The 24944-nt window shown below is 34.4% G+C and overlaps 1 protein-coding gene across 2 annotated transcripts in view; it reads right to left on the bottom strand.

Moving 5' to 3' along the window:
- Positions 1–10915: 10915 nt before the first annotated feature.
- Ngly1 (N-glycanase 1) overlaps positions 10916–24944 on the bottom strand; it is a 51003-nt gene continuing 36974 nt past the window's right edge. Inside the window, exons 9-12 of one of the 2 annotated variants that reach the window (XM_005317274.5) lie at positions 23794–23958; positions 19591–19776; positions 12240–12417; positions 10916–11838 (exon numbers count right to left, since the gene is read on the bottom strand). In XM_005317274.5, the coding sequence (XP_005317331.2) occupies positions 11663–11838; positions 12240–12417; positions 19591–19776; positions 23794–23958 (705 nt within the window). In that variant the 3' untranslated portion in view covers positions 10916–11662. The remainder of the gene's footprint in view (positions 11839–12239; positions 12418–19590; positions 19777–23793; positions 23959–24944) is intronic. The other variant, XM_005317275.5, reaches the window with a different exon arrangement.

Genomic DNA, 24944 nt, shown 5'->3' with positions numbered 1-24944 from the left:
CCCAAAAGCTTAGGAAGCTGAGGCAGGAGGATCACAAGTTCAAAGCCAGCCCCAGAAACTTAGCAAGGTCCTAAGCCACTTAGTGAATCATTGTCTCAAAAATTTAAAAAATTAAAAATGAAAAGGATTGGAGATATGGCTCAGTGGTTTAGTGCCTCTGGGTTCAACCCCTGGTACAAAAACCAACCAACAAATAAATAAAATAAATTGGCAAAAACAAAACAGCAAACTAATCAAACACTAAAAATCTGGCAGGAGATTGGTTTGCTTCAAATTACAATGTATCCATACAGTTGATTACATCCCACTCATAAAAAATAGTATATAAAAACTCAGGATGATTCCCACTTTTAAACTGCAAAACATTATTCATAGTGTAATTGTATTTATATTATTCATAGTGTAATTGTATTGCTGTAAAAAAAATAAACTTGAAAAATATGTATCTATAGTTTAGATAAATATGTGTCTTGATAAAGACACATATCAAAATCTAACTAGTGATTATCTCTAAGCAACGGGATTACAGGTGATTTTTAATCTTTGCTTTATTTTAATTTTGTCTATAGCAAATATATTTTGTAATTAAAAAATAGTTGAAAGAAAAAAAAATCAAAATAAATTTTAGTTATTCCAAGTCATTAAAATGTTTACTGCATGCTGTTTGGAGTTAACAATTTTGTTAATGTCTCTTATTTTCTTGCTACATTTTTAAAAATAACAACTGCAAATCTACAAAGCAATGTTAAAGTCAAAACAATTATGAATTGAGGAGAAAGGCATCTGAAGAGGTACAACCAAGGCTGAAATTCTAAAAGAAAGTGCCATTTGTCTAGGTCTGTTCCTCTAAGGAGAGGAAAGATAAATCACAGTGACCCACTACCATTGAATCCTGGCGTACCCAGGCATTTTGCTATTGCTACTCCTTGTAACCAGCAGAGGTGAATTTAGATAGCAAAGCCATACCACATTGTCGATCCTACTGCTTTGAGCTGGGTTCATCAGCCAACTGAGTGACTCTGTTCATCAGCTGGATTTTGTGTCTTGAAAAAATTATTAATTATTTCCTTTTCTCCTGTGAAATTTACTACTATCTAAATATCTATCGCTAACTAAATATGTGTGTGACTGGCTTAAAATCTGTCTCCTTCTGTACAATACAAATTCCATGAGAACAGGGAATTTTGTCTGTTTTATTCATTGCTGTATTCATGGTATCTAAAGCAAATCCTGATGCAGTTGGGCTGTCAATAGTATTTATTAAATGAATGAAACAACTACATTATGAACATCAAGTCGCAGTTTCTAACATGAAGGTGGCCATAGTGAATACTGGACTGTGTTTGAAAATGGCTGTGACCCAGATATCTGTATGGAAATGGCCCTCTGGTGGCTGGAGTCTTGGGACTTGGGCATCACTGTGATGTCAACTTGAAGTTTTTGTTTGTTTGTTTGTTCTGGTACTGGGGATTGAACTCTGGGGCACTCAGCCACTGAGCCACATACACATCCCTTTTTTGTATATTTTATTTAGGGACAGGGTCTCACTGAGTTGCTTAGAGCCTCTCAGTTGCTGAAGCAGGCTTTGAACTCGGGATCCTCCTGCCTCAGCCTCCAGAGCCGCTGGGATTATAGGCATGTGTCACTGCGCCCGGCTTGAAGTTTAATTATAGGAAACATCTATGTCTAGGTTCACCAGTAAAACTAAGAGATACGTTTGGTTCTTTAAGAGATATAGTGACATTAGAAAGAAGACTCAAAACTGAGCTTTGTCAACGGAATTTATTTAGACAGGAAGATCTAAAAGATGGATCAGAATTGACCGTGACCAAAAAAGTTTTGATGGATGGTTACTGGCCATCCAACTATCCTGGTGATGACTTTAACCACAGATTTTTTTTAATTTCAATATTAATAGATGAGTATACTTGTTAAACTGAGCAGGATATAAGAAAGCTGACCTGAATTATGCTGATAGATCTGATCAGAAAAGGAATCAATTTGCAGGTTGATAGAGATGAATGAAAAGATATATGCGACTACTACTTAAACACTGAAATAGAGTTCAAACATAATTCTTCAATCAATACCTCTCACAAGCTTATGTAAGAATCTATAGCACAGTAGTGGTAAATTTTTAGAATTGGTCTTGGAGCTAAAAAAACTTAGTTCCCAGGAAAGGTAGAAAATACAATTTGGGTTTTTTATTCTCATTTATTTGTTTACTGTTTTCCCATTCCCTTCTTCTTCTTCTTTTTTTTTCCTTTTGGTGCCAGGAATTGAACTCATGGTGCTTGACCACTGAGTCCCATCCTCAGCCTTCTTTTATATTTTATTTAGACACATGTCTTGTGAAGTTGTTTAGGGCCTTGCTAAATTGCTGAGGCTGGTTTTAAACTTGTGATCCTTCTGTCTCAGCCTTCCAAGCCACTGGGATCCTTCTCCCCTTTGAGGTGACTTTAGTTTGTTATAAATGAGTTGAGTGGAGAAAACCAGAGAAAGCTGAATATACTCCTTCTTCACTAATACACTTTTAAAGAGTAGCTAGCATAAAATGACACAAAGAAAAACCACCACATCAAAACACATTGGTAAAAGTGAGAATGAGTTGGTTCTTCATTATAGTCTTTCAAACACTAGTCAAGGAATTGCTAATTTGTTATATGACATTGGACCAGTATCTTTTAGTTTATTTCATTTTTAAAATTTTGTTATATATGACAGCAGAATGCATTACGATTCATATTATACATATAGAGCACAATTTTTCGTGTCTGGTTGTGCACAAAGTCACACCATTTGTGTCTTCACAGGTGTACTTAGGGTAATGATGTCCATCTCATTCCACCATCTTTTCTACCCCCATTTCCCCTTCCTACTCCTCCCTTCCCTTTTCCCCTTTGCCCAATGTAGAGTTCATTTACTCCTCCCATGCCCCCACCACCACATTATGAATCAGCAGCCTTATATCAGAGAAAATATTCAGCATTTGGTTTTGGGGATTGGCTAACTTCACTTAGCATTATATTCTCCAACTCCATTTAGTAACCTGAAAATGCCATGATTTTATTCTCCTTTAATGTTGAATAATATTCCACTGTGTGTGTGTGTATAAGTAATATTTTTTTAAGAGAGAGTGAGAGAGGAGAGAGAGAGAGAGAGAGAGAGAGAGAGAGAGAGAGAGAGAGAGAGAGTTTTTTTAATATTTATTTTTTTTTTACTTCTTGGGGGACACAACATCTTTGTTGGTATGTGGTGCTGAGGATCGAACCCAGGCCTCACACATGCCAGGCGAGCGTGCTACCGCTTGAGCCACACCCCCAGCCCCTAAATAATATTTTTTATCCATTCATCTACTGAAGGGCATCTAGGTTGGCTCCACAGTTTAGCTACCTTGAATTATACTTCTGTAAATATTGATATGGCTGGGTCCCTGTAGTATGCTGTTTTTGAATCCTTTGGGTATAAATCGAGGAATGGGATAGCTAGGTCAAATGGTGGTTCCATTCCCAGTTTTCCAAGGAATCTCCATACTGCTTTCCATATTAGTTGCACCAATTTGCAGTCCCACCAGCAATGTATGAGTGTGCCTTTTCCCCACATCCTTGCCAACACTTGTTGTTTGTTATTCTTTATAACTGCCATTCTGACTGGAGTGAGATGAAATCTTAGAGTAGTTTTGATTTGATTTCTCTAATTGCTAGAGATGTTGAACATTTTTTCATATATTTGTCAATTGATTGTATATCTTCTTCTGAAAAATGCCTGTTCAGTTCCCTGGCCCATTTATTGATTGGGTTATTTGGTTTTTGATATTAAGATTTTTGAGTTCTTTATATATCCTAGAAATTAGTGCTCTATCTGATGTGTGAATGGAAAAATTTGCTTCCAAATTGTAGTTGGACAGTATCTTTACCTCTCAATTTCCTCACCATAAATATGAGAGTTTATCTATTTAAGAATAAGGAACCACTTAATAAAGCAAATTTCCTAGCTTCAGCCCAAAGATTTTGATTCAAAATCTCCTGAATGATGCCCAGAAGTCTGCATTTTAAATGAACCCCTATAATACAGTGGGATGCCCTCTTTGTTTAGGGGAACTTCCTGAAAGAACTCATGCCCTATGCAAAGCTACCTTACCAAAAGTAAAATAGCAGAAATATTAAATACTCATCTTGTCATTTCTTTTTTCTTAATTTACATATTCCCATTGTAAAACACTTGCACAAAGTTCACAGGAGGAATTATTTCATCAATTGAAGTATAATTTAATCTGTATGCAGTTTCTTCTGCTATAAATGAAATCAGAACTGTACTTTTATCTAAAAATGAGGCATAAACAATGCTGCATTCAAACTGAGAAAAATAATTAACTTGCACTCACAAAGCAAAATGAAAAGTTTCCACAGAATACATGATTTATGATGTGGAGAGGAGTCTGAGAAATCAAATGCAGAATGTTTCCATTCTCCCATGAAGAATACGCTTCAGGAGTCATGGTTATTTAGTATGCACATTAAACATTCATGCAGCTTCTGTGTGCATCCAGGAACTGACATAGAAGTATTCTACAGAGGAATAGAAGAAAGAATAGGAAGTGAAGCATCCTGGTCCCCAACTAGGGGATCAGGCAGCATGGGAACCTATGACTTGAGTATAGATACATGTTCTCCCACATCTGATGTGAAGAAAACGGTAACTTAGGTTTGTATGGTATCTTTTGGGCAACTCCTCTGTCACAGGGCATTTTTTAGGAAATAGTATTTTGGTAGTAAAAATACCATATTTCCCTGCGAGGCTTGATTGCATGGCCACTCAGTGCTAACTCTCCTCATCCTGTGAGGTGATTTGAATCCAAGTGAAATTACAGCCTTTATTTCCTCAACCATGAATTTTTTTGAAATTCGACTTCCTGATTCATTTTACAAAGCTCTCCCGCCATCATTCCCCTTTAGCATTTAATCTGTTTCACATTTAAGTTTACAAGACGTATAAGAGCTTTGATGGTTCTGTATTTATTAACCAAAGATCAAAGACCCTCTTTGCTTTTAAAATCTTTTACATCTGCAAGGGATGACATAACATTTCAGATGACAGTCTTTCCACCAAGGAATTCAGCGTGAGAGAAATGCCTTTATTTTCAAACATTTACTTCTAAGCCCAAATAGTCTCCAAATTATGAGCATGCTGCCATCACACATGGAATTCCATTCAGTGTTATATTTCAAGGTCACCAGGAATTTAGCACAGTATTCTTTATTGCCACAATCTTGTGATATTGCTTTCTTTTCTTCCTACAAAGCCCCTTTCCTAGTGGGATCGGTTTTAGGGCTTATAAAAGAAGTCAAAGGTTGTTATCCTTCTAAATAGATCTGGTAAAGAAGGCTGATGTTGTATACTGTTGTATGAGAATTAACCGCTAGTTTCATTAGGTGGGTAGGAGAAATAAGTTGGGGTGCTGTTAAGTGTGGCATCTATGCAACAGTGAGGTTAATGTGTATCAACCTGGGCATAGAAAATGACTAATGAAAGCTGTAGAGCACCGTATACAGTGTATACTAGTATTTCTGGAGACTTAAAGCCATACAAAGGAATATGATGTTATTAGTTAACATATGTATATAGCAAAAGATAGAATAAATTAACTCAAAATTCCTGATTACAGGTGCCTCTGGAGAAGACAGAGGGGGAAATGGGGCTGAGAGTCCACAAGAGATGTCGGATTCATCAGTGCTGTTCTGGTTTTCATCAGAAGACAAATGAATCATAAAGTTTTTATGACTCTCAAGTGAAGAATGAACTGGTTTATGTAATATTATTCTTTGTTCTTCACTGTTTTTAAAAAATGTTTAAACTAGGTTCCAAACAAATAATACGGGGATGTCTGCGGAAGGAGGTGCAACTAATGATACCAGTGGCAGTTCTACAAACTGTCAGAGTGCTATGGTGGGGCTAGCCAGTTTTGCAGAGCTAGTTTCACAAAATGCTTACAAAGCATTCTGAGAATTACTCATTACAAAAATCCAAAGACAATGACAACAACTGAATATACTGGCCTCATGGAAAATTGAAAGAAGTTGAGGAAAGGTACAAGATACAGAAATTAAGACAAGTGTTGGTAGATTTCCATCATTTTGTATTTGATAAAACGAATCATTCCTATGATCTTAATTAATTTACTGGTAGATTCTAAGTTCCTGCAAATGCAAAGAAAACAATCTTTCCCAATTAAGATCTTGAACTTGCAATCCCCCCTCTTGCCTTAGCCTCCAGTGTAGCTGGGATTACAGGTGTGAGCCACTGCATGCAGCAAGGTCCTGTTTTGAAGGAGACACAACTACTAGTTAGGCTCAGTCAGCTGCTTCCACATAGCAATTATGGACAAAGCATTGTCACATTATCCCATTTTTTTCATAATAAGCGGAAAAATGCAGACTTTATATTAAATCTACTAATTTTTAAATAGTTAAATCATAAAGGAACCCCCAGTGAAACAAACCAAGATGAGCATTCTGCAGGGAGTAATGGTCAGAGGGCTCACAGCATGTCTGCCTACTTTTTACTTTTTTTTTTTTCACAGCCCGTGTGAGGTGCAAGGCTGGCATGCCAGGCACCCCACTTATGTTGTCCCTCCCAACCCAGGGGTCCTACTAAGCAAATAATCACACGAGTGGGAAACCTAGGCCAGCTACCCAATATTATCAGCACAGCCTTTAACCATACAAATAGCAGAGCAAACTTTCAAAAAACATTGGTAAAGCGAAAAAGAACCAAGATGAACAAAGGGATAAGATCCAGAAGAAAACAGGTAACTCAAAAGAGATGTATAGAAAAGTTCTAATTAGAGAGAGAGAGACAGAGAGAGAGAGAGAGAGAGAGAGAGAGAGAGGGAGAGATTACAATTATCAAGCAAACTCAAGTTGACAGGAAGGAAACCATACTTAAGAGGTGGATGTACTTGATACACATTAACATGTATTTTTGTTTCAAAATTTATAAAAAGGAAATTTAAATAGAAAACAAAAATGGCAAATGAATATAAAAATACTTTAATCTCACCAGTAAACAAGGAAGTGTAAATTTAAACTAGATATTTTTCACCCTTCAGAATGGCAAAAATAGCATTGCTATTTTAGAAATCTAATGCTATATAAACAAATCACACCAACACATATTTTAAAAAAATCATTTATTTCCTCTCATGGTTTCTGCATATATTAGGAAATCAGTAGGGGTCTAGCTGGGCAGTTCAGTCTTGGGATGTCTCATTCTCACAATTTGCAATCTTTGAAGGCTTGACTTGGGCTGGAGGGTCCATTTCAACAGCTGGCAAGTTGGAAGCCGATCTGGTTCCTCTCCACAGACCTTGACTGTCCTGGTGGCATGGCAACTGGCTTCCTGAAGAATGAGTAAAGAGAGCCAAAGCCCAGCCTCAGAAATACCAGTCACTTTCACCACACACACAGACCAGCTCTATGGTGTGGAAAGGACACCAAAGGCATGAAAGTTTGGAGGTGAGGACCACCAGCTAGCTATCGCAATTCCAATTTAGCTTTGGCTCAAATGGGAGGAAATGAGCGCCTCCCCCCTCCCCCATATACACCTATTACTGGGTGTGTAAATTATTGTACCTCATTTAAATGGTAATCTGACATTTAGGATTAAGATTTAAAAGCACATGTCTTTACATATATCCTATGTGAAGGAAATATGTATAAGGATGTTCAGTGCACTAGTACTTACAATAACAAGGGAGGGAAAACGTTATATATCTATAAATTGAAGAAATAGATAAATAGATAAATCATGAAATTTAAAAGTAGCAGATTCATGAATGGCAATGGGAAGATTTCTGACACATAATTAAGAAAACCAGCAGAGGGGCTAGGGGACCTAATTCAGTGGTAGAGCCCTTGCCTATAATATGCTGGGTACTAGAGGTTCCACTCTCAGAACCACTAAAAATATAAAACATATAAAAAATATAAAATGCAGAAAAGGATACACATTTATTCACAGAAATAGAAATAAACCAAACACATGAAAACTGATTTGTGTATACACATATGGATATGAAAATCCACAGGAAACTTTTGCAAGGACACATAAAAAATTTGGCAGTTACTTCAGAAAACAGGGTAGTATGAGGAGAGGAAGCAGCACTTTTACATTATGACTGTCTTGACTGAACTTTTAACAAAAATGGCTTTAATAATGTAAACATTTTAAATTGATTAACAAGATTTGCATGACAACTTGAGATGTCCTCTTATAGAAAAGATGTTTGTGATGTTAGACTTTATGATTTGTATTTTAGTTTTTCAGAGGTTTTTCTGGCTTAATTATGGATTTTTTAGTTGATGCTATGATTTCATTGATCTCAGAGTGTGTCAGAAAATTAAGAGAGCAAGGTCTCAACTTCCAAGTCTGTTTTTACTTGCAGTGTAACAAAAAGGAAAGGGATGTCAGATACGCAGGCACTCAAATATTTGGCTCCCCTTTAGCCTCTCCATTTCTCATTTGTACAACAGGGATATGAAACACTACTATTCTCCAATATCACTATGACCAAATAGGATACCGAAACTCACTGGCTCTCATTAGAAACTCAAAAAGTGTGGGGCTGGGGTTATGACTAGCACTTGCCTAGCATGTGTGAGGCACTGGGTTCGATCCTTAGCACCACATAGTAAACAAATAAACAAAAAATGAATGAATGAATAAATAAAGGTACTGTAGCCATCTATAACTAAAAGGAAAAAAAAAGTAGCCACAATGTTTGGGTTAATTCTAAACCTCTTATTAGAAATAAAACACTGTTTTAATCAAAATAAAGAATGTCACTGTAACAGTGCAGGAAAAAAACATCATGATGAACTGGTTTACTATTACTGTGCCCCCAAGAATATTAAAGAAGGCAGGCTTGGATCAGAGTTATTAGTTTGTGAGTTTATTTGCTTGGACTATTAAGTATAAACAATTTATATTGTCAAATTAACTTTAGAAAAGCTTGGCTATACAAGGAAAATCTTTGTTTCTAGTAGTTAAGTTTAATGCTTTCTCAAACTGAACATACCTATTAAAGCTTTTATATTCCTGAAACACCTACTAAAACAGCAACCCACACACAAGTCCATGATTCTATAACCCTGCAACTTGATAGAAGTAAAGATATGTAAGTAAATCTTGACTACATCACTATTCACTAAATTTTTTTACTTGGTCATTAACTTCTCTGGGCTTGAGTTTTTCTGTGAAAAATGAGAAATTTGGGTTAAATAATCTCTAACAACCTATCACCACAAAAATACATAATGATAAAGTATTCTATAGCTCTCCCTTAATCAGAGGTAATTCTTTTCCTTATAAATTGACCAAAGAATCAGAAATATATCTTGTTCACCTGTGAATGTGATTTCTGGCAAGAATTAGAAAGGAAAGAAGGATGGATGGAAGGAAGGAAGAAAGGAAAGGAAAGAAGGAAGACCCCAAAACACACTGCAATAGAAAGCAGACTGGAATTTCTCATGATGTGATCTGACCCAAAACCAGGGCAAAAATCTGTCTTAAACATGAGTGACAGCAGTGAAAAGTCAATCAATCAATCATAAGTATAATAAAAAACTTAGTGTAGTTATTCATGCAGTGCTCTAGCATTCGTTCTTTAGCTACAACAGACTAGGTGCTTTTAAGTTAGAAGATCCTAAATGATTACTATATATAGTATAGCCTATAATGAGTACTGGTTTATCAAGGGCTCTATATTCTCAAATGTATTTGGTACAAATTAACAGTTCCAAGTTTACTATGATTTAACCTCACACACTATTGAGAATTGTTCTATCTTATATTACTGTATTATTTCCAAACTCTTTTGTATAGTATCTATTAACATGCCTGGTATATGGTGCACGCCTGTAATCTTAGTTACTTGGGAGGCTCAGGCAGCCTGAGCAATTTAGTAAGACCCTGTCTCAAAAAAAAAAAAAAAATTAACATACTCTTAAGAGTTGAAACTACCATGGAATATATTTAAGGAAAGTGGGGGGCGGGGACCTTTGGGTGAAGCTTAGTGGCAGGATACTTGCCTAGTATGTGCAAGGCTCTAGGTTCAAACCCCAGCACTACCTCCCGTACAAACCCTCCAAAATAAGTAACCATCTTTTTTCCTTGACAGTTCGATTCTGTGGAAACACAGGACATTGGAATGCCAATCATTTTTTTCTGCTTAAAGTCACAGTAAAAATTAGAATGTATTCTTTTCCAAGATATATTCAGATTAGTTCCAACAATTTACTACCATCTTTATAAAAATGCTTGTAGATCTCTGTGTTTTCTTATGAAGGTTAAGAGGATGGTCAATAGGATCAACAAAATACTGTGTTAATATCAGACACTGCAAGGCAGGTGTCAAGTCTCTCCAGTTTTAAGTGCTTGGCCACTATAGACTGCTATGATTAACTCAAGAGTCTGAGAGTTCCAGAAAACTTTCTAACATTCAAGACTCAATAACTTCATTTGCATAAACTGCTTCTTTTGAAATGTAACATTTTAGCAAATAAGTGATTTTCCACAGAGCTTGGCTAAAATTAAAAGGCAAATATTAAGCCTCTTGTTTCAGGATCTTATTATGTATTTTATAATAACATCATGCTCTACTGAGGTTGCATAGGATGAAAAATCTCTGAGCATTGTCTTTTCCTGCATGAAGAGTTGAGAACTTACTTTACTGAACATCACAAAAGAATGTGGAGGCCTGGGACTGTGTCTTTTTCACTACTGCTTCCTCCACAGTACTATCACAATGTTTTGTACATACACACTTAATTAATTAATGTTCATTTAATTGGAACATATGGAACATCTAGAAAAAACTTCATATAGTATATAAGTACTGTAAAATAGAGTTACAAAGTTTCAAAGTCAAGATTATTTTATTCAATGAGGTAGATAAAAATACAACTCAAAGGTAAAGCATTTAAGTGTCCACATATTATGGAATTTACAATGTTTATTTGATTCATGCTGCCAATGTTAGATGCTCTCATAATTGATGTCTATTAAGTGTCTTCCAAGGTTTAGCATACATAGTAAAGATTTATATTTGGCCAAAGTAACTACTAAAAAGATGTAAAGTAAAATAATTCACTTTATTTCTTAAATGCCTACATATTTACAATCATAAAAATTTTCATGCATTATATAATTTATGACATACTGTACTTTCACATTTGTTAAAAATTAAGAACCTTAGGAAAATCTAATTCAAACCACTTATAAAGAAATTAATGGCTCATCAGAAAATGTTAAATTACTTTTAGCCCAAGATTTTATCACAATCATGAACAGTTTATAATCATGAATACCATCATTTTACTTTTAAAACTATACTTACATTATTTAGATTAAAATCTTATATGGGGGCACAAGATGTTATGCCAAATTATAATCACATGTGGAAGGGAGTTTTTAATTCAAGATTTCATTATGGTCCACAGTATAAAGATATATTTTAACAAGGGTTACATGATGGATAGCCAGCAAAAGAAATATGCTAGCAGAGGGTAGTAAATTGCCAACTAAGCATGCACTGAATCAACAGACTACTTTAGGCCATGGTAAGTTCTTGATTATTGCCAGTTTTTCTATAATATTCAGGTTCTCAAAGGTCAGTGAATTTTATAATTATCTCCAAACAATTTTCTTCATGGTCATTTAAGCTTTGTCTAAACAGCTGGGTATGTTGCCAAGCAACATCACCATCTCCTCTGCTTAATTCTGCTTCCAAAATAACTCCAGTGGCACCAGAAAAATCATGATAGGAGCGAAGACATTTATCTGTTGGAGGGGGAAAAAAAATTAACACTTTGCTTTTGGTATTTTTACAGACATAAAGAAATAGAAGAAATAGTTTTAGAATGCATTTTCTATAGGGTGACTTGTAGGCTAAAATCAACCCTTAAAAAAAAACAAATGCATATTATTCTCTATGGAGGAAATGCATCCTTTGAAGCAAAGAAATAGTTTTTCTTCTTGCATTTATGCTCAACCACAAAAAACATCAGCCTTTCTGATACTGATTTTGATTTAAAAACAGGTTTTTATTTAAAAAAAAACATTTTTGCCTCAAAAGTATGAATAACTTTTCAGTATGAAAAAGTCAGAGCTACAAATACAAGCAGTCTTAGAGTGGTAAATAAACACTTCATAATTAATTTTCCAGTCAAATGCTTACTTACCGCCTGTCAGGTCTACTTGAGCTGTATCAGACTGCAATTTCCACTTTATTATTCCAGTCTGGAAAGTTTGACTACTTGTTCTAATAGAAATGGTATCCACTTTTAGGCCAACTGACCCACATTCAAACTTCCAGGAAACATAAGCAGAAGATGATCCTTCCTTTCGGGCTAAATACACCTATAAAGTAGAGAGGGGAGAAAAGGAATTCTCAGAAATGATCAAATGGTGTAGAAAACAGTGGAAAGTCTTTTATTGCCACAAGGCACAATGTACAGTTATTTAAAAACGAATTTTCCCCCACTGAAAATATTTTTCCTGATAACATTTTTTTCCCACTTTATTACAGCTTTTTTTTATAGCATCTTTTGGTCTGGAATAGTTAACTGAATGCAGTTGCCCTATAAGTGCAGCTCTAAAGCCCACATACTAATAAAATTTTGGTAAATCATTGTCTTTTAAATTAAGAAGTAAATTAAGCTATTTAAAATAAACTTTATGATGAATACCACTTTTAAAAGAAAGGATTATTTTAAATGTAATTATTCCTTAATTTATCTTCTAAAACTAGACACCACATAAGCTTTCCTAGAGTGAGACAGGCCAGTCTCTAAATTGAGATACCTTACCATTGCTAACTACTAGTTCAACAGGTGACACACCCACTTCTCCAGTGAGCTCTCTGTTCTTTCATCAACATCCCTTCACCATTTTACTTTTGATTCTGGGGATTGAACACAGGGGCCTTTATCACTAAATTATATCTCCAGCCCTTCTTATTTTTTAAGACAGTGTCTTGCTAAATTGCTATGGCCTAAGTTCCTGAGGTTGTCCTATGATCCTTCTGCCTTAGCTTCTGAGTTGCTAGGATTATAGACATGTACCACTGTGCTTGGCTACTCCTTACCACATTAAAGGTTCACAATTTAAGGCATCCAAGTCTATGGGATGCTTCCAGCTAATTCCATCTCATAATTTCATCTATACTCCTTAATATATTGACATGAAAACAACTGTAGTCTATCACAGGCAACTTCATTCATTGAAGCTTAAACCCCAAAGGATCTAACTCTTCAATTATTTATCCATTACGTCTACCTTCCCACAAAAACCTATGTACTTCTTCAAAATGTCTCAAAAAAAAACCTTTCCTACTTACACTGTATTAAAATTTTATTCATCTTACTACAACTACCTATACTGATCAGTGCTAAGTGCTCTGATAAAATAAATGTTTTAAAAATGTCACTGTCTTCATGTTATCCGTCTGGTCTAGAATACCCAGCAAGTACCTGGTTCTGCCTGAAGACCAAACTATTAGCTTTCAAATTTCTCCACAATTTCATCTCACCTTGAAATGCCAGTACTTCCTTACCTCAATATAACTACTACATGTGTTTTTTTAAAAATTTTTTTAGATGTTGATGAACCTTTATTTTATTCATTTATTTATATATGGTGCTGAGACTCAAAACCCAGTGCCTCATGACATGCTAGGCAAGCGCTCTACCACTGAGCCACAACCACAGCCCTACCTCTGTTTTTGTCTGGTTTAATTTAACCGATTTTTAGGCTCTCTGGAGGCACAAGTTTTGTATAGATAGCATAGAAAATATTAAATATTAATTATTAAAAATTTGAATGTAATTTGTTTATTTTCACAGTATACATTCAAATTAAACTCCAATCTCTTAGAGACACCTAACCCACACTCTCTTTAGCTCTAAGGCAAACATGTTTGAAAGTACCATTATAAAATACACTTGCTTTGGAAATATTTTACTATATATTCTAGTCTTTACTCATCAGGTTAAAAAAAAATCAATCACTACTAGCATTCTAGTTTCTATTTGGCAACCTATATCTGTTTTCTACCAGGTTAATTTAATTCGAAAGTTTTTAGTATCAGTAAGTTAGAGATTATATAACTGAACAATCACTCTCCAAGGAAAATGGTCTTGAACTTCTTAAACTACACAAGTGTATAGTCAACTGTTATTGTCGATAAACCTGATGTATGGACTGTCGATTGCTCCACTCACTTTCAGAGCCACCACTATAACACTCTGTCATGCTGACATGTTCCTACATGTTCTTCTTACAACTGTATGTAAGGAGAATGTGGGGCTCAGTACTACATGAGTGTTCCTTTAGAGTTGCTGGTTTCACCAACCCTAAACTTCTGACTATCTGTCTAGGAACTATCAATGGCTTTATTACTCTTTCAAGGAACTGGCTACTAGAAGAGGTTATTTGGAAAAGATGAGCCAAACAAAGGAGTTCCGGAAAGAAAGAGTTGGATGAAACCAGAAGATTTGGGGCAAGTAATCCTAAGGCAGAAATAGCTAAACTCAAATTTATGTCTCAATATGTAATTTTAGGTCTTATGTATTTTCACAGCTCAGTAGTTTATGAATGTCCCCCCAAAAGTATGGATATGTGATAGTTTGAAATCAGGTCAACTTCAGATTTCTAGCTTACTCCAAGAATTGCCTTAATTATACCATATGGGTTTACGTCAGAACTGTGTTTATAACTGTAATTGGAAGGTTGTGATAGGCAGCTCCTGAACATACCTAAAATAAATGCTTGTTTGAGGACTTAAATTATGTCCCAAAGGCTTTAGCTTTTAAGATCTTAAAAAGTTAAAGGATGCAATGGAGTTTATGATTGAATTCTTAAGTGTTTAAATATATAAATATACTGTGAGCAAATGAAGAGATCTTTTATGCTAGAAAATGAGGTAAAATTGAAAATCCATCTTTTTTTTAAACATAATACATTCTGTCTATAGCATTTTAACCAACTGAAAGAAACTATGTAGAGGTGATGGTAGGAAGTGATGAAGAAGATACTCAGTTTGATAATTTAAAATAGGCCAAAATAATAGGATTTATATAAAAATCTCCAATTATGGTCCTGTCCGTATATGATAAATATCAATAAAACCAGGGACTATAACTTATTTTAGAGGGAAAAATATTAATCTTCAAATATTTAGAGCTTTTTAAGCTCTAAATATTCACTTGCCTAGAGGGGAACAAACTTATTTCTTATAATTGTTGATTGATCCTAACTTCCTACCTGATAGACAAGTTTTTGCCTTATTAATTTTTTAAATTCACAGGTTTAATTTACTGTGTACAGTTCTACATGCTCAGTTTGCAATCTGTGGATCTACTTAGGAGTTAACTATTTAGTTAAGTGTTGCTATCTTACTTTAAGAGTGTTAGTAAAATCAGAAGTTATGGAGTTTGTCTCTTCTAGACGGAATTCTATATATCACCCGACCCCATCACCAGTGACCCACCCTTGCCCCTCTTTGGCATCTGTAAGTTATGCATACGTGACTTGTAGGTGAGAACAAGACCAGTGTATTTGTGATATAAGGTCTAAATCATACTACTCACAATGTATAACAGAATTTGTCCTTTGGATTGTTGCTGTAATCACCATTTTAGGGACTGAGAACAATTTGCATATAGCTTCTTTATGTATGTTGTGTGGAATACTGAAGACCTTTGCTTAAAGATTTTTCGATTACTACATTATCAGGCTGCTATGATTTCCTGGAGGTTTGGTTTTTAGTGCGCTGTTTGAAGCCATTCTTCAGTACTCTCTTAAAATTATTCTGCTTAGGTTGCTAAGATTCACTCTAATTAAGTTCACTATACAGCAGGCACCCTGCAGTCAGTCATTCCTACAAGACATCCAGCAGAGCAGCTGTACTTCAAGGGATTTTAATTCAATGCTGGTAAACTGGTATTGCTCATGAATCTTATTTTTGGTTTTTCCATTTTATCACTGAAATTAAACATGAATCCACTTTTCAGTTCCCACTATAATTACATCTATTATGTATTTCTCATTTGCTCCATTTATAGTTTCTGGAATTACTTCTCTGGAACACCAGTGTGATCATGTCTTCCCCCTGTCTAAACCTTTCCATAGTTTCCTACTACATAATTGTCAAGTAATCAAATCCCTAGGACCTGGCAACTGTTTACTGCTCTAATCTCATTTCCCACTATTCTTCTTCACATTCCCTACTACCTACTTTTTCCAATGTATCAGATGTTTCTTACCTCGGTGCTTTTGTATATACTATTTCTCATGCCCCCAAACCTTCCTTCTACATTCTATACTCATACTGAGAAACTCTCTTTCTCCTCTTGTAAAAGCAATTCAAATATAATTCCTGCTCCAAGGACTTCTCTGACTCAGGAATTCAATAGCTTTTCCTTTTGTTTTTCCTAAGCATCGTATGCAGATTCATATTCTTCTAGCACTTACTCCATAAATCTCAACAGTTGGTCCCCGTGTCTTTCATTAGTCAATGTACACCTTGAGACTTGCTTCTTCTAGTCATTCCTCCCTGCATGCCAAGCACAATGTTTGACAGGTGCATGTTTGCTGAATGACTCAATTAATGAATTCTTGACATAATGCCATGCACCAAAAAGTGCTAAATGATGTTAGTGAAAAAGACAGTGATAAAACTCCTCAAAAGTCAAAAGTATCTAAGATCAACCAAGGGATGATGAATAATATTGGCTTATCTATAGTCCACATACATTCATTCCTTCTTACAATCAAAATCTTTACTAATCTTTTATTAGGGATGAGGATTATACTTGATACATAGTACAAAAGTAACAAGGTAGTAAATGACAAGTAAGGTCTTTGCTTGAGAAATATTTAGTGGAAAAAGAGACAAATAGTCTATTCTTACATGTATCTGTTGAATAAATATCATGAAGGAGAGGTTCATGGTACAATGAATCTATAAAGGGTGAAATGGATTCAGTTAGCTGGGACTGGAATGAGGTTTAAATGAGGTTCTAAGGATAAGAGTCAATTAGTCATTTAAAAAGGGAAGTAAAGGAGGTTCTGTGGAGAAGATGGACTGTACAGTTGCAACGCACAGAGGAATGGGTAGCATAAAGCAAGGCAAGGTCACAGAAGGGAGCTAGTCTCCAAAGAGACCTGTAGATGTTTCTTATCCTAAGAGTACTCAGTAACAATTTAGGTTTTGAAAACATTTCTCTAGTCACAGAATGAAGCACATCATTGAAAGGACCAAGGCAGATGAAGGAGACTGGTTAGGAAGTTATTAACATCCTAAAATAATTTATTAAGGTACTATCACTTGTCTCCCCCCAAAAATATACTGGTCTCCTTGATTTAGTTAGTGTTCTATATCCCTTTCAATTCAGGTATCACTGAACAGTACACTTGCCAAGTAGAAAATTTAGCAACTCCATATGACTCTGGGAAAATATCTCTTTGAGAGGATTAAAAATCTGTTCTAAAAATCCAAGAGTAGGCTACAAGAGATCTGTCATGATATGAGGTTGGAGATTACTGAGGAAAGATGTAGAGCTAGACAATTCCTAACTGCACACATGCTAGTAAAGAACTACCAATTTTTAAATGGAATATACAAGTTTGAGATGTATGTTACTTCTGGGTTGTCACTCTTCATGAGATTCTAGTATTTTTATTCACTGATATGAAATACTGTAAGTGGAAATGAATTCATTCAAGTTTTAAGAAATGATGCCTTGTATGAAAGTATTATCAAGGCATTAGCTTTTTTAAAATAAGGGTCTGTTTTCCACTTAATGGCCTTTGCATCTCATTTATATCATCTAACTCTTTTTAATTATAATACTCTCTCTCTGGCCACAGTGTTCTATTTAGAGATCTCAAAACATTCTATGTACTTCATGCTTTTTTCCTGCCGTTTCCTTGCTTGACAAACACCTACTCATCCTTCAGCATCCAGCTCAAACGTTGCCTGCTCTGTGTAGCTTTGCGCCCAACTCCCATAGCCAGAGCTAATTGCTCCACCTTTGTGTTTCCATAGTAATGTGCCGATTATTCTTATTATAGCACTCTGCATGGTGGTGAAGAGGGATGCTTACGTTCCAGTTTCCCCTGTTAGGAGTGTGAGGGCAGGAACTGTATCTTCATCTTATTATTCATGTGACTAAGAATAATGCCTGGCACAAATAATATTTACATACTCAGTAAATATTTGATTTGGACAAATAAATATATAAGACAGAAAAGAAATATGCCTCAGGGCCCCTCTGTTTATCAGAACATCATATCTTCTGCAACACACATTATTTTCTCCACTATTACTTTCCTTGTTAACATGGTTGGTTAAAAAGAAATGCATGATTGTTGTTCAGTTAGCAACACAGTGATCTGCAGTATATAATACTTCTACCCTGGCTTTCTGATTAGGAGATTTTTAGGCTAAAGATAGTCTTCCAAAAGATGTTAATTCTCTCATTAACTATATAAACTACAGATATACACACCTGGAAATTTTAAAAATTTTACGTACTTCTTTAGAAAAAGAAGAAAATCCCCAAATTTGGAATTTTAATAATCCTGTTATTCTTACTTTAGTATAAAAAGTTCCTTACTTTTATTAAAATATAATGTGATTTAAACTGGATATTTATATGTTAAGCACCACATAAGTTTTATAACAAAATCTTATGATTGGGGGAAAAAACAAAGTAGGAACCTTATTTCTGTATCTTTTGTATCTGATTAATGCCTACTACAGTGACAGCATACAGTAATATTCATAAACACTAGCAGCCCGTCATCTGTGACTCACTTTTTAAATTTATTCAATACATCTTACAAATGAACAATTTCCCTCCCATTTAAATATCTTAGCAAGTTAACTTTAAAAGCTCCTCATAAGTTAATTGGCTCCTATGAAAATTTATCAATAATATGCTCAGATCTATTAGGGTCACTTGAGTAGCTCAGAGTTTGTTTATGGAATGCTTCCTAGGGGTAGGGATGTTTAAAGGCAAAGCCTCTTGTTACTGATAATGAGATAATAACATGCAATCTAATATTATAAGAACTACTTTTATTCAATTTCTTTAAGACAGAGAAAAAAATAACCAATACTGTTGCTTACTCATTCTCATTTTTACGTAATGAAAGTTTGTTAGATGTAGCTTCCTGGGCTGGGCATTTGGACTAAATCTACTACAGTTCCTAATGTAATATACATCTGTGAAGGAATCAAATAGCAATACACTTTATGTATTCAAGCAAGACAATCACATGAACTGATGACTGTTTCCCATGAAAGAAATTTAGCCTCTTTGATGAAAATGAATATTTTCTTGATATAAATGCAAGAATTCCTAGTGTACTTTTGATTACACATTAGAAACAGGACTTTCTTAAGTTAAAGAATTACTAAAAACAATTTTGACATATCAGTTTTACCATTATACACAATTGAAAAATGAAGCCAATCTATATTTAAACAATGACAAAAGTTTAAAATAATTTCATGTATTAAGTTACCATGTTCCAGTCTGTTTCAACTTTTCTGAATATGGATTCCATTTTCCACACACCATTCTCCCATCCAGAAATGGTTTGATTGTTATTTGAAACTCGAACATAATGATCTTTCACAATATTGTAACAAAGGTGGAGTTGTTTAGAAATCTTCTCACTTTCAGAGGGAATGAACAGGGCTTCCTTTCTCTTAAAAAGAAAGCAGAATTAGTTTTTCAACATTAGGAGCTACTGTCTAGAAATAAAGAGATTTCTTCAACTTGAAAAGGAAAAAAAAATTTGTGCCAATGGAAAATTCAAATTGGTTAAATTTTATAGGTTAAATATGAGTATGACTGCTGATATAACAACAAACATTACTAGAGAAAAAAACAATGAGCTCTGCCTTAATTTTTATGATTTGTGATCTAAATCCATTCATTATTCTCCCTTTCCACCTCCAGAACTACCATCTATTACTTGGATCACTCCAAAAGTCTCTGAAAGCTGACTTCTAGCTTTCAACTCTTAACTTTTCTATCCATGCTGAAAGTGATGAGAGTGATTTTTAAAAAAATTATAAACTGGGTTATGTCTCTATTGCTTAACTCACTTCACTGATTTCATGCAGTCGTTAAACTCTAAGCTCACCACCAGGACTTATCCATGTGCTCTATCCCTGTCCAACTTCTCCAGTGAAATCTCATGTTACTCTTCCTTGTTTCTAGGCTCCCATCACATTACTCTTCCTTCAGTTCCTCAAAAAGGTCTGGCTGTTCTTACCTCAGAGCCTTGGCACATGTAGCTTCCTGTCTAGGCTGATATTCTTTCTCATTCTTTAGGTCTCAACCTAAAGCTACTTCATCAGTTTCCGCTCCTGATACTCTAAGGTAGGAGAATGTCTGAGAGGTAAGGCTTAAAGTAGTCTTTTTCTTTTTTAAAATATTTTATTTTTTAGTTATAGGTGGGAAAAATATCTTTCTTTTATTATTTTATTTTTATGTGGTGCTGAGGATCGAACCCAGTGCCTCACGCATGCTAGGCATGTGCTCTACCACTGAGCCCCAGCCTCAGCCCTAAAGTAGTCTTCTTAATGTGTGAAATTACTATAAAAGTTCAAGTTTTACCTTAAAATTACTGGCAATTTGTGTTCTATTCCAAAATAAATCCATGTTTGAATAATTTAAAATAACCCCTGCTTCCTGAAACCACTGAGTTAATCTAACATTTCAAAGACAAACAGTATTCTGGGTCAGATATTCTTTGTATCAAGGTCTGTCCTGTGCAGAGCAGGTTGCTAAGCATCCTAGGCGTCTATTCACTAGTTGCCAGTGACAGACATCTCCCTCAAATTGTGACAACTAAAGTGTCTTTAGATAATGCTAAAGGGTTCCTAGAAAACAAAATCATCCATTGTTGAGATAATCTATGTCAAAATCTTGCTATGTTTACTAACTGACCAGGAAAGGAGGCAATATTTTTTTTTTTTTAAATTCTGGGCACTAGGTATTAAAAAATAGAAAAACATCAAATGTACACAAAACCTGAGCACAATGTAAAAGATCTTAAACACAAGTAGAGAGATATATATCTATTAAACTCTCTCTATATATCAACATCACTGTCAGAATTTGAAAACAGTAACATTAAATGAATGAAAGTAAAAAAAACTCTAGTAGAACCTAAATATTGCTGCCATAAAGGTAAACTAGTAATTTATTATTTGGGGGAATTTATTTTATAATTATGATTTAGTTAGTATACTACATACAAGTCACAATGAGCATGTAACAACACTTTCCAATTTTTTCTTCTTTTCTTTTGCAGTGCTGTAGATTGAACCCAGGGCCTCAAGCATGCAGGGAAGAGCTCTGTCACTGAGCCTTATCCCCAGACCCTCTTCTCTTCTTTATAAAATACATTTCAGGGTGCTGATACAAACCAAATGAAAATAAAATTTAGAAGGACTATCTACTATTTTATAAATTATAATAATCACTAAAGGCAAAAGAAAAATAAATGTATATAACTGAACATAGCTGCATACGGGTACACAACTACTCAAAGCATTGTGGGGTAAAAGTAACACATTTCATAAAATGTTTTTAATCTAAGATTAAACCTTTGCTTCCTGGAAATTTTTCCAAATGATTCTAAGACTTAGTTCCTAAAATGGTTTAGGATTAATATTTTTCTATGCCCTTATAAAACATTTGTTTCTAAAGGGGAAAACATTATTATTATCATTATTTTAATCCATGGCACTAAAATGGCTCCTCAGCAATTGAGAAATTCTAAAAACTTTCAAAAGAGAAAACAATCTGGATACATGACACAATTTATACTTTTAAAATTTAATCAACTTAATGTGCCTTTCAAGAAAAAGCACACAGATCCACTAAAAAAAAAAGAAAAGAAAAAGAAATGGAGACCCAAATAATACCCATGTTTTAAACTGAACACAGCTGTGAATTAAATTAGCTCTTTTTAAGTGGCTTCATTTAGATTTATACTTGTAACTTGCACTGCATCAGCAGTAAATCTGAATTATTTGTCGAGTTTAGTTTTGTAATTCTAGGGCTGAACCAATACTTCTAACTGCCTGCTACAGATAATGGGACAAATTAAAAAGCAGACATTAAAAAAAAAAAAAAAGCAAACATAAAATTTATTGGGGATGATCACTCCTTTTGGATGTATTCCTTCATTAAAGAATTGTAACAATAGCAAATTTAGAGAAAGTGAACATAAAACTTTAATTTGTTTAGAACTGTTTATCTTAACATGTGATGGGTTATTTTCCTTTCATATTTTTCATTATGTAGCTTCCTAGATATTTATATTAAATACTCTCCAGTGATTTAACTCCCTATGGCAAGAGATAACCCATTGTACTTTCTTAATGTTCATTACAGAATCTAGCACATTGTCTTTCACCTGGTGTATGACTATAGAACCTAACCAATTAAATTTCCATTGTTAATTATTTAATTTTTCAAGATTAATCAAATGATAATAATAAAAAAGTTTGATAATTCAAGTCATTACAGCAACAATAATTTTTTGCTAATACCAGATATATTCAAACATGTACTAAGAAACATACACTTTCATTATCTGAATTACCCAAATTCTATATTTTCTCCACTGTGCTTTATAAAGCTTTCTTAGGGGAGAAAAAAAAGTAAAACAGGATTCCTTTAAATGCACTAGAATATTATTTTAAAAGATTTGAATGGGCATGTCACAAAAGATATCAAGAAATGTGAAGAATCAGCATGCATTTTCATTAATCATCACCAAAATACAAATTAAAGCTGCAATAGTACTATATACCATCATAACTGCTAAACTGAATAAGGTAAAAAATACCAAGTGTCACTAAAGATGTGGAAAAAATCTTTCATACTGCTAGTACTTACTAGTTTACATTCAAGTGGCACAACCACTTTGGAAAAATTGGTTAGCAGTATGAACTAAGTATAAGTGTTCACACTAATACTCTATTACCTAGCAGTTCCATTCCTGGTATATATCCAGCAGAAATGCATAAATGTACTCAATGAAACCACTTATATAAATGTTGGCATCAGAACAATTTTTAACATCCAAGTCCCAAGTCCAAATGCCCATTAGCAGTGAAACAGATAAATTAAAACACACAATGGAATATTATAGAACAATGAAAACGAATACTGTATCACTGTAACATGTATGAATCTTACAGAACAACATAATATTGTGTGGAAAAAGCTATATAGAAAGAGTACATACTACAAGATTCCATTTATATAAAGCACAATAACAGGCAAAACTAAGATATGATGTTACAAGCCAGGATGACAATTACTTTTAGGTGGGGAAGTGACTGGGAAAGAATTCATCCTTACTTCTAGGGTTCTGGTATTCTACTACCTATTCTGGTTAGTGGTTACATGGATGCTAAATTTGTGAAGTAGCATAATTTGTACAGTTTTTTCTGTATGTTCTTTAGTACAAGTTGTCCTGCACTAAAAACATTAAAAAGGTAAACAATAGAAAAATTCCGTTTTAAAATGCTTTGCTTTTTATGTGATTATACAATTAGTGGTTTTTGTCAAATGTTGCATTTCTAAATAATTACTTTGCAAAGTTAACTGAAAGATCATTACCAATCTATTTTGTCTGTAAGCATACTATAGGAAGCAGGAAAGTAAAAAGATTATCATTTTAGAAAAAATTAAATACCTCTAGACCCATTTCGCCTCGGGCTACTCTCCAAGCCACTGACCCAGATATTCTTCCACCAAGTTCTCCAGGTTTAGGAGTTTTGGGAGATATAAACTCAACAAGCTCCACAATAATCCTGTGGAGAAGTTCTTTTCTTCTGTTTTCTGATAAAGATAGTTGCCTCTGTAATTAATGTTTAAAAAACAAAGTTAAGATTAGGGAAATGTAGAAGTCCATCTCCAAGCAAGAATATACTTAAAATATTTGCATTTTAAGAGGTCTTGAAAGATGTAACCAATGTTATTTCCATACATATAGTATTTGGAAAATAAAAAGGAAACTGGAAAACTTAATTTTATAAATTTTATGTTGAGAAATCATTTAACACCTACTTCTAACTCACCACAACCTCTGTTAGTTTAGATTTAAAATGGAGGTAGCACCTTCTGCTTCTGGCTGTGATGGATTAGCTTATGTTATACCAACTGTCTTTTGAAGAAAAGCTAGGGAAACACACTGACACTTACATATAAAACACCTGTTTGGATGCAACAGAAAGTTACCAAGGCAGCCAGAACCTGAGAAATCAAGATCCCAAGGGAAAAAATGAATTGAGGTGAAGGGAACACACTGCATCTCTTTTCCCTTCAAGACATTTGCCAATTATGAAGTGGCATAAAGAGAAAAGCCTGGAAGTGAAGTACAAAATGGGGACATAAGTGCTGAAGACCAAAGCAAAATTCTCAGAAAAATCAAAGCGCAATGAAGAAAATAAATTGGTGTTCAGAGTCTTCTGAGACAAGGGGCTCTAAAAAATACTCCAAGTTTTCAGGGAAGGATCTATGAAGGACTACAGAGAATTAAAAGCAAATGGAAAGAGAATTCTTAGAAGATCAAATTAAAAATGGACCGAAACTTAACTGTGAAGGCCAATCAATGAATGGATTAAGGTTATCTGCCCTGTTCTAGTTGCTAGCCAGAGCAAATTTATTTATTTTTAAATTATGAAAAAAAAAAAAAACCCAAAATTTAAAATTTCAACACTACCAAAGAGATGATAGTTCTTCCTCTCCTCAGAAACAGTCATAGTGATTTCCTGGCCTTATTTCAGAAACTTTCGTACATGAATGTATTTATATGTATATACATACATAAATAAACGTTAAGTA

This window comes from Ictidomys tridecemlineatus, chromosome 2, assembly GCF_052094955.1.
Source record: "Ictidomys tridecemlineatus isolate mIctTri1 chromosome 2, mIctTri1.hap1, whole genome shotgun sequence".
In the NCBI taxonomy this organism is placed as follows: domain Eukaryota; kingdom Metazoa; phylum Chordata; class Mammalia; order Rodentia; family Sciuridae; genus Ictidomys; species Ictidomys tridecemlineatus.
The sequence above is the reverse complement of the archived record's forward strand: the minus strand, read 5'-3'. Positions and strand labels throughout refer to the sequence as shown.